Source organism: Rosa chinensis, chromosome 7, assembly GCF_002994745.2.
Source record: "Rosa chinensis cultivar Old Blush chromosome 7, RchiOBHm-V2, whole genome shotgun sequence".
NCBI classification, from domain to species: domain Eukaryota; kingdom Viridiplantae; phylum Streptophyta; class Magnoliopsida; order Rosales; family Rosaceae; genus Rosa; species Rosa chinensis.
In genome coordinates this window covers 11,740,142-11,751,136 of record NC_037094.1, presented here as the reverse complement: position 1 = coordinate 11,751,136, position 10,995 = coordinate 11,740,142, and the positions used below count along the sequence as shown (strand labels likewise).

Below are 10,995 nucleotides of genomic sequence, written 5' to 3'. Positions count from 1 at the left end.
TCACAGAAAAATACCATTTTGCCCTCAATCTAATTAAAGATTTACAATCAATGCCACTCTATTCTCTCTCTCTCTCTCTCTCTCTCTCTCTCTCTCTCTCTCTCTCTCTCTCTCTCTCTCTCTCTCTCTCGTCCTTGTCCACGCCGGCGTCGATGCCGCTGTAGAGACCGGCTGGGGGCCTTCGAGCTTCAGAATGGAGCCCAATCGTCGACGATTGGGATGTGAGCAACGATGCCGTTGGAGAAGCTGTGGCCTTGGTGTTTGGTGGCGTAGACGGCAAAGACTGTTTTGGTGAAGTGGTCTCCGCACTAGATCTCCGCCTCCTCATTGAACGTCGTTTCCCGCTCCTGTAAAATCTCCGACGACGTCGTTCAACTTCTCACCTCACTCTCCGACCGCCCCGTTGAGGTTAAGATCGGCCAGGTTATGAAGCGCCACCACGAAAGAGGCGAGGAGAAGTAGGAGTTGCTGGCCTCACTCGCCTCACTCTTTGGCCGCAATCAGAACCGGAGTTGATTTTTTTTTTTGGCAAATAGTAACCTGGGTGTTTTGAATTTTCATTTCTGATGGCTGTTTTTTTTTTTTTTTTGCTTTTTCTTTTTCTTTAATTATCTATTGTATGATTGAGCTGCAACCCGGCCTCTTGTTTTTTTTTTTCTTTTTACTTTTTGGTAAAATTAGGGGTCAAGAAGCAAAGAAAAAAGTTTTATCGGGAACAATAGACGTCTATTGGGAGACAATAGACGTCTACTGGATGTCAATAGACGTCTTGAATTGGGGCAATCTCCTTTTTTTTTTTTCCCCTTATTCAAAGGTCTATTGGCCTAATTTTAGGAGGATTAGTTCATATTCCAGCGGCCAAAATGTCTTTTGGGGGGCAATACATGCCTATTGAGAATGGAAATAAATCTCTCCGGTCCCATTTGAGATCTCCGATAACCTCTTTGTGGACTTTCAGCGAGGTTTCATAAACCTCTATTGCCCCCAATAGAGTTCTATTGGGGGGCAATATAGGTTTACTAAAATTTTATTATGGGGCAATACAAGTCTATTTGGGGGCAATAGAATTTTTTAGAAAAATCCGGAATCCGGCTACTGGTGACGGGCTCCGGCGAATTCTCCTATGGTTTCTCTCTCTCTTCCATTTTTTTTCTCTCTCTCTAAATAACAAAGGGGTGAGGGTAAAATGGTATTAAAAAATATAAACAAAAATCTTAATGGGGTATTAGGGAAGATTTTTTTGGGTAAGAGATAATTAAAAAAACTCAATGAGGTAAGTGGGAAAAAATCCTTAGAAATGGGGTACATGAACGAAAACCCTTACTTGAAAATTTATGACAAAATGAGAAATAAGAATATACTTTGGAGATTCAATTACTTACATTTCTGGGTGATTAAATGCCTAAAAGAATTAAAGAAAATACTTATTTCTTGACGTACGCGCCACTTACATTTTGATTTTTATTGTGTTCATACATTTATGAGAAGTTCCACGTTCGAAGTGTCTTTCCTATTCCATACTGACTTCATGTAAGAACATGTATTGTGAACGGAAATTCTTAATTAAAAAAAGGAAAGTAAAACTTACTTATTTTTCAAAGAAAAAAAAAGTATTAACATGTGAACATATAAGTAAGTGCTAATCTATACTATTATTAAGAGAAGAGGCTTTGTTAGCCAAAATTCAAAATTTTGACAGATTTAATCCTGAAATATTAAAAAACTTTGAGAATAAATTAAATTACAAGGGTAAATATGACAATTATAAAATAGATTTTGTTAATAAAATTAAAAAGAAATTAACCCACAACCCCCACTTTTCTCTCCCACTATTTTCTCCCTGCAATAACTGTTTTATTTCATTTATTTTTTTTTTAAAGAAAAAACTATTACACATGCAGATCATGTATGAAGAAAGCTAGTTTTTTTTAACTGTCTACATCATTGTGGTGTCATATGAAATTCAAGGATTTTGAAAACTAAATGAATTATAATTGTTGGTTGAAAACTAAATGAAATATAATTGTTGGTTTTTAGGCCAAAATTTGCATATTGGCATGTGTGGCTCGACTTAAAAATGGGTTTATTTTTTTGCCATTATGCTAAGCAAGTAGCCTAATTTGGTCATTTCTATAAAACATAGTTCCTGAATTTGTATCTTTTCAATGGTTGTTTTGTGAGCGCAGAAAGCTTTCAGTTGCATCATTGCTTTTGTCTTTCCCTCTCTCCATGCAAGTTGCAACCACCTCTTTGAAAAATACGTCTTTTTTTTTTTTTTTTTCTGTTCTTTTCTTTTGGAATAAGGGGTTTAGAACCCAGCTTAGGTAGGAGGCTCAGAAAAATACATCTTTTGTAAGAAAGAAAAAAAAAACCAAGTAAGAATTTAGAAAGAAATTCAGTTTGATAAGAAAATGGAGGGAGGGATTATAAAACCAAATCTTCTTAATCATCATCCTATGTTAGGTGTGAGAGAGTACACCACCAAATACTAAATAAAACTTGGCTTAGGGGATCGGAAGGCTAGCGGCAAAGGTTGGAGGAAGGTGATGGCAGATCCGGATTGCGGCAGGGGTTTGAAGCGAGTTTAGGCCGATGTGTGGGTTAGGTTTAGCTGATTTTGTATTTGGACTCTTTTTTGGGTTCGGTTTCTGGAATTAGCTTGGCTCTGATCTAACTTGGGTCAGGACATGGCGTGTGCGTTTTGTTTTTTTTTTGTTTTTGTTTTTTTTTTTTTTTTTTCAGTTTTTAGTTTAGTTTAGTTTTCTGTTGTTGTTCGTGGTGACCCTTTTTGGGTCTTGTTGTGCTTCAATGTTTCCATACACCAACGCCTATTGTGATGTTGATCCTCTAAACAGATTCTTATCAAGTGTATTCACTAGCCGACGAGGCGGACATGACTGGTGCGCATTCTTCCTTCTTGGGTTTGAGCCATGACTCAGTTGGTATGCCGGCGTTAGCTCGAATCATGATGTGGCCCGGTTTTGCTAGATTGTGGTCATTTATAGTCTTATTGGTGTTCTGGAGAGTTTTAGCTTAATTTTTTGTTTTTAGAATTTGGAAGGTATGTTCAGATCAGATGATCGAACTTGAGTTAGAAGTAGGTCTTTTGGCTTTTGTACTACATTGCATCCCTGCTTGTAACTTTCCTCGTGCTGGAATGAAGTATGGATGTTGATTTGATCCCAAAAAAAAAAAAACTTGGCTTCTTTGATTCTTTCTTTAGGCAAGAATTTTTTAATTTCTATCTACAAAAAACTGTTGTTGTAAAATAAGGGGGTTTGAGAAAGTTCTTAATTTTTAATAATCCTTGGTCAGTTATAGAAACCTAAACCATTAAATCAAATCAGAATGGACGGTTTATTAACCTAATTTTCAACTGGCCCCCCCCCCCCCCTCTCTCCCTCTCTTCCTCTCAGTGTCAAAGACTCAACTCATCATGTAGTTTGGTTTTATTCGAGGGTTCAAGTGGCTGGATTACCGAAAAAAAAAAAAAAAAAGAGTTCAAGTGGCTGGAGAGTTATATATGTCTACTCATCACACACTAACTCAAACACGCTTTAGTTCAAGAGTTTAATCTCCCACGTTTCTCTCTCATTTGCTCATTTATTGATTGCCTCATAAGTCAGTAGTATTGGCTCTGGTTCTGGGCTCACATTTCAGTCTCTCTGCCTCAAATGTCCTTTTAATCTATATATAACTCTGCTCTGAGTCTCAGGTGATGTAGTTGCAAAGCTCATACAACATTCTCTGTGAGTTGTGAATTTCTATGTGTTTTTTGCTCCAAAGGGTCTTTCTTGAATAATGTAATCTTGATTCAAGTGTTCATCTTGGTTCTCTTCTCTGTTTGGTTAATTCCCATTTGCTCAGAACTGTTCTGAATCATTTCTAGCATGAATTCAATCATGGGTTCTCGCTAATCTTTCTGAGTAGGATTTCTTGTCTAGTTTTGTTCAATCAGCAAAAGAAGGTCTCCTTTTGTGTTCTGTGAATGCCCATTTGCTTCAAATTGTTCTAAGAGCTCCCAAATGCAGTTTCTGATAATGGGTTTTCGCTAAATTGCTTGTTCTTGCTCTACCTAACATTCAAGTTTGGAGCTTGATTGTGACATTTGCAGTTTAAAGTTCACAAATTTCTTCAAGTATCTGGTTTTTTAAGCATTCTTATGCATCTGTGCACTATAGGAAGCTTTTCTGATAAGAGAAAGGAGAGGTGATGGATCTAACTTTTATCAAAGTCAACCGCTAGTTTTGATCTAAGCATATGGACGGTGCCTATTCATTTCGTTAGTTTTTCAACTTCCTGATTCACTATGAATTCCATTCGCTAATTCACTGTGATCCTGTACTTATATCAGCATGGTGTCCAAGTAGTTAAAGTCATTCCTAATTTGATTCCTTGAAATGTAAATTTCATCTACCCTATCAGTCCATTTGTATATGGACCTAATTAAGGTTCTATCTTACGTCAAATGTTCAATGAATCAACAGTCTCCTTTACTGGTATTTTTCCTCGTTAAGATTCCTATTATGATCAAGAAATCATTCCTTCTCCACCCATAATTCTGTGCATATATACTAATGCAAACTTAGACACCATACTGGCATCTCGAGTCCATATCACTTATTGCCCTGGTTACTTGTCACTCAAACAACAACTAGAAAGGTCTTCGTTCTTTCTTGTTCACATAGTATTGGACTTATTATGGAAGAAACGTTTGTTCCTTTTCGCGGGATCAAGAATGACCTCAAAGGAAGAATTCTTTGCTACAAACAAGATTGGGCTGGTGGTTTACGAGCGGGTATAAGGTTTGTGAATGTCTTACTTCTCTTTTTTATATCAGTAACTAGATAGTACTGTTATGTTCTCACTAATGAAAATGATCCGAAGAAAGCATAGCAGTTTAGGAACAACATTGCTTTTAGTCCATAAATTATTTAATGGTTGTGAATATTGGCACCTTTGATTCGTACCTTGCTGAAGTTCTCATAATATTGTCTTTTATTTAGGATCTTGGCCCCAACAACATACGTATTCTTTGCTTCAACAATTCCAGTTATATCTTTTGGGGAGCAGCTGGAAAGAAATACAAGTCGAACAATACCTTCGTTTTTTCCCTCTTTTTTGGTTTTCTGTTCTCTAGCAATTTGCTAAGAAGTGTGCATATGTTTATATTTACAGATGGAACTTTGACTGCAGTACAGACTCTTGCATCAACTGCAATTTGTGGTGTTATCCATTCAATTGTTGGAGGGCAGCCCCTGCTCATACTAGGGGTGGCTGAACCAACAGTATTGATGTATACATTTATGTTCAACTTTGCTAAGGACCGAAAGGATTTGGGACAGGAACTCTTTTTAGCTTGGACTGGATGGTAACTCCTGAACATTTTGCAGATGTTAAAATTACGAAAGAAATGCCAATTTGCTGATGAAACTGAACTTTTTTTTCTCCCTCCAAAATAATACTTATATAGGGTATGTGTGTGGACATCCATTTTGCTCTTCTTGCTGGCCATTCTGGGTGCTTGCTCTATAATCAATAGGTTTACGCGTATTGCTGGTGAATTATTTGGTCTTCTTATCGCAATGCTTTTTATGCAGCAGGCCATAAGAGTGAGTTTTCTTTGTGATCCTGCATTATTAATTGGATTCAAGGATATGAAAATTTTTAGATTTGACTCATCATGAATTTAACAAGGGAATCTCCATTTGTCCAATAATTGTGAGGTGCTATTATGTTCAGGAAAACAGAAATTCCTTGAGATTTCTCCACCTACAATAATACTCTAGAAATATTGTTTTTATGTTAAATTTAATTAACCAATGTCATTCTACAGGGAGTTGTAGAGGAATTTGGCGTACCTGAAAGAGAAAAGCCAAATCAGACTGCACTCCTACCCTCTTGGAGGTTTGGCAATGGAATGTTTGCATTAGTTCTGTCATTTGGCCTTCTATTTACTGCATTGAGAAGTCGTAAAGCTAGATCGTGGCGTTATGGCACAGGTATGCAGCATTTAGCCATCTATTTTCCAACTCTACTAAAAAGTTGAAAGTAATCAGATTTTTTTATGTGTTAGAATGAACATCTGCTTCTCTTGCTATAATGGTTTAAATGGTGCTCTGAGGTGAAAGATTAATTGCGTACATCTACTCTGTCAAGTATATATCTCACTAGCTTTCTTGTCTGTCAAATCACTCAAATGTAATCATATCTATAGGTTGGCTACGTGGATTTATAGCGGATTATGGAGTCCCACTCATGGTTCTTGTATGGACTGCTGTATCTTACATACCGGTTAATGATGTCCCAAAAGGAATCCCAAGACGACTTTTCAGTCCAAATCCATGGTCTCCTGGTGCATACTCAAACTGGACAGTTATCAAGGTGGTTGTTGTTGTGATAGTTTGCCATATATTTTATAAGACATTTCCGCGCATACTTATGCTGTTTAGTTGTGCAGGAGATGATGACTGTTCCTCCTTTATATATAGTTGGAGCATTTATACCAGCAACTATGATTGCTGTGCTCTACTACTTTGATCACAGTGTTGCATCTCAACTTGCCCAACAGAAGGAGTTTAATCTAAAGAAACCAGCTTCATATCACTATGACCTTCTCCTTCTCGGATTTCTGGTAAGCGGCTTTCAGATTCTCTGACATGGACAAAAAGATCTTGCATCCACTTTTATTTTGTGAAACTTTCCTCTCAAGTTTGGATTTATTCACTTTCAGGTCATATTGTGTGGGCTTATTGGCATTCCCCCTGCCAATGGTGTAATTCCACAATCTCCTATGCATACAAAAAGTTTAGCTACTCTAAAACATCAGGTGCTGAACGTCATCTTAATCTTTCCTGTATAGTAGCGGAACTGTTTTTTGTTCTCAAGAAAAGTGTACAAACTTGCAGGGAATTAGTCTCATTGAGTGCATTTTTGCTGTAAACAGAGAGAGGCAATTTCTTAGAAATATCTGATTTCAATGATCATGACCATTGTTGACTCCACAGACCTTGTTTCCAAATTCTAATTCTTCTTTTGATTTCGATACTTGACTTCTTGTGATTCATATATCTGAATATATAGAATGCATCTTTTGTTCTCTTTTGAATAGCTTTTGCGGAATAAGCTTGTAGTAACAGCAAGGAATAGTATACGCAAAAACTCAACTTTGAGTCAATTATACCACAACATGCAAGAAGCATACAATGAAATGCAGACTCCACTAGTCTACCAACGTCCATCTGCTCTGGTAAATACTTGCATGATTCTTGATTCATACAAAAGTTTTCATGCTTTGGTCTTTTATGTTCAACATTTGTGCTTGGCAGGGACTAAAAGAGCTGAAAGAATCCACAGTCCAATTAGCCTCAAGTACTGGCTACATTGATGCTCCTGTTGATGAAACCGTTTTTGATGTGGATAAGGATATTGATGATCTTTTACCTATTGAAGTAAAAGAGCAACGCCTCAGCAATGTGCTTCAGGCATTGCTGGCTGGTGGTTGTGTAGCTGCTATGCCTCTTTTGAAGAAAATCCCAACCTCAGTTCTTTGGGGTTATTTTGCTTTTATGGCAATTGAAAGCTTGCCTGGAAACCAATTCTGGGAGAGAATATTGTTTCTTTTCACTGCTCCAAGTCGAAGATACAAGTAAGTTGAAGCCTCCCTTGTCATTTGTGGTTTCTTGGACTAAATACTTTTAGGTCCATTTTAAGTTATCCCTGGAGCAAACATGTTCTACATGAGTTGAGCTTTTATGATGATTGCCCTACTTTTTATGTCAACCAAATCTACGGATGGCACTATCTAAATTAAAGCAATGTCAACCAAATCTTCGGATGGCACTATCTAAATTAAAGCACAAATATCAAGTTTTACAGATAGTCTGATTCAGAATTAAGTTTTGGCACATGTTTTAGGACCCTTGCAGTTTACTGGTCACTGTAAAGTTTTTAGATATTAATCATCATCTGACTTGATAGGGTGCTGGAGAAGCATCATGGAACCTTTCTTGAGACTGTGCCTTTTAAAACAATTGCGACCTTCACCTTGTTCCAGACAGCTTACTTGCTACTGTGTTTTGGCATAACATGGATCCCAATTGCCGGGGTGCTCTTCCCGTTGTTGATCATGCTTCTAGTCCCAGTGCGGCAGTATTTGCTCCCTAAGTTTTTTAAAAGAGCTCACCTTCAAGACCTGGATGCTGCAGAATACGAGGAAGCCCCTGCCATTGCTTTCAACATGTCCTTTGAAGTAAGTTATTCCAGTCCTGTCTTAAACAGTTCAGCTTTTGCCTTGGAACATTTGTACTGATGCTGATGCTTTATAATCATGACAGGATCAGGATGTTCAGGCAAGAATAAATAACATTGATGGTGGGGAGATACTTGATGAAATTATTACAAGAAGCCGCGGGGAGATCCGCCGCACTCAGAGTCCAAAAGTATCAAGTTTGACCCCTACTTCTTCACTAGAAGGTATAAAACCAGCTTATAGCCCAAGGTTAACGCAGAGAGTATACAGCCCCCGTTTAAATGAACTGAGAGGAGAAAGAAGCCCCCGACTAAATGTACAAGGTCACGAAACAGAAAACACTCCCAGCCCCCGTTTGAATGAACTAAGAGGAGAACAAAGCCCCCGAATGCATGGTCAGGGAATCGAAACAGTGCAGACTCCCAGCCCTGGACCATCTGTCCTCGGACAAAGCACTCCTGGTTCTTCAAGCTACAAAACCTAGGAGTGTGATCCAGGTGGATTATTTGGCAATGGTACTCGAGAGGTCATGTGCTAGGTTCATGTGTAACTAAGTATCATAAGTTATAGGTTAGTGCTCTTCGAACCTTTCCCGATACTGTAGGTTGTTTCTACTGTACGTAGAGTCGGAGATTATGTAAAAGCTGTAATTATATGTACCATTCTGTCATTTGCCTATGGAACTTACCGTGAATTACGCTGTGTAAAAAATTCCTAAGCCAATTATTTTATATATACTGTTGAGATTGTCCATTTAAAATTTTAAACACATGTGAAGGTATTAGAGGTCATAACTGGTCCTCATGTGATAGCTTAAATGAAAGACGTGATGAGCTTTGCATATGGCAGCATTATTGTGAAGATGGCAAACAACCCAAAATAGCTTTTTGCATTGACCGAACGGTCCATTACATGATAGTCCTCTACAAACCGGTAAGTAATAAATTGTCTTTAATTTCAGTATGTTTTTTTTTAATCAAATAATAAATTAGACGATATTAGTTTCTCAGAAGCAGACAATGTAGGGAGCAAGTCCCACCCTCAATTCCGAAGGAGAAGGGTCTGTCACACTCTAGGAACCCACCGTCCGTCCCCCTATTTTTATTTTATTAATAAAAAAGAAAAAAAAATACAAAGAAGGGGGGTACATAAACCTTACCCCGAAATACAAGAAACAAATAAAACACAACTCCAATCAAGCATAATATTTCAGTCATGTATTCTAATGGATAATATTTAGAGTATAATTTTAATTATAAAATATGTAGCTACGGAATAACTACAATGTCCCTAAAACTTTATTTCAATCTATTCTTTCCACACTCGCAAAAAGTCAATGATGAAATACCTAATTTGGTTCAATCTAAACAACAAGCATAACCTTCTTTAAAAGTTTTAGTTTCTTCCAATATATCATAGATAATTAAATTAATTTTTCAAACATACTGCAATGGACTAATCACTAATGGCAGGGTGGGGTTCAATTCGTAGCTACCAAGTGAAAGACAAGCAATGTTGCCACTTGCAACCTATTCTTACAATCTTACCCTTCACTTTATATGGGAGAGATCCAAGTGTTTTTGACGCAGTCGGAAAGATCACCTAGGTTTACAAGCAATAAACATAAAACAAAATGTTTTGGAGTCCACCAGAGATAAATTTCAATTTGATTGATAATACGATAAAAGATAGTTCTGCACCCGTTTAAGGTTGCTTATATATGAGAAAAGAAACCCTAGGGCAACTAACAATGAAACCCTAAAGCTCACGGGTAAAAAAAAAAAAAACAAATAAAAAAAAACTAAGAAACCGAAAATTCGAAAAAACAGTAAATTGCAGTTTTGAAGCCCTAAACGACCCCGAAAGCCTGAAAAACACACATCTACGAGTTTTGTTCCTGGCGCGATTCCCTTTCCGGAAAGCTATGGCGCGCTCCAATCGGACACCAAGCTATGGCGTGGCTACTAGTAACTTTCGTTTTCCTCCTTTTACATGATCAAACTGCTCTTTAAATTGGGCTGTCATCCGTTCTGCATCAGTTCTTCATTGTTTTTCACTATCATGTTAATGGTGTGCAATTGCACATACTATGAATGCGAAGTTTCACAAATGAGTGGTGATCTAGATAAACTGAAGAAATTCTACTTCCTTCCAACATCTCAGATATAATTCTAGTCCAACAAATATAAATGAAAAGTCAAAAGGACATAATATCGAGGGGTTCAAATTCAAATTTTCTCCACAAAAATATTCTGATGTATCATGAACAAAGTGAAAAGCAATGCAGCTGCAACATGTTACCTCACAAGGAGCTTAATTGACACCAATGCTTTTCACTTTTCAGATAGTCAAGTTCATGTTGATTAGGTTTCCATTACTGGTTATACGACAGATATTCAGAATCTTTTTCTTACCTTCCGTTCTTGAGTGCAAGTTAAAAAAAAGGCTGGTATATTATGCTGATGCAATAGCAGAAACATGCTATATATACGAGACTAGCTGCAGAGAACTAGAGAAGTCGGAATACAAACATTTCTTCCTCTAATTCTTAATGGGGGCTGATTTTTTTGGTATGCCAGAATTTTCAGAACCCTCTTTTAGGCTTATCATGCATGCCATTGTGTTTTGCAACTCTTGTCTGCCACCACTGAACTCTCTACTGGTGACTTGATTGATATGGAAGAGAAGCAGATTACATATGAACTTTTGGATACATAAACTGGTGGAATGCATAGCTAAGTCTC

General features: G+C 37.4%; 1 protein-coding gene across 1 annotated transcript; it reads left to right on the top strand.

The window, feature by feature from the left end:
* Window positions 1-3,512: 3,512 nt before the first annotated feature.
* Window positions 3,513-9,011, top strand: LOC112178686 (probable boron transporter 2). Its single transcript, XM_024316870.2, has 12 exons — window positions 3,513-4,805; window positions 5,007-5,089; window positions 5,179-5,371; window positions 5,474-5,612; window positions 5,837-6,002; window positions 6,218-6,384; window positions 6,461-6,634; window positions 6,734-6,829; window positions 7,112-7,249; window positions 7,329-7,648; window positions 7,981-8,251; window positions 8,337-9,011. Exons 1-12 carry the CDS (start codon window positions 4,702-4,704, stop codon window positions 8,733-8,735), a joined length of 2,250 nt encoding a protein of 749 aa, XP_024172638.1. The 5' UTR covers window positions 3,513-4,701; the 3' UTR covers window positions 8,736-9,011.
* The last annotated feature ends 1,984 nt before the right edge of the window (window positions 9,012-10,995 follow it).

Bases quoted from the DNA above. Each gene is read 5' to 3' on its own strand.
- LOC112178686 (XM_024316870.2), top strand. From the start codon at position 4,702: ATGGAAGAAACGTTTGTTCCTTTTCGCGGGATCAAGAATGACCTCAAA. The intron at 5,372-5,473 runs GTAACTCCTGAA...ATACTTATATAG, and splicing joins TTTTTAGCTTGGACTGGATG to GGTATGTGTGTGGACATCCA. The intron at 6,830-7,111 runs GTGCTGAACGTC...TCTTTTGAATAG, and splicing joins TAGCTACTCTAAAACATCAG to CTTTTGCGGAATAAGCTTGT.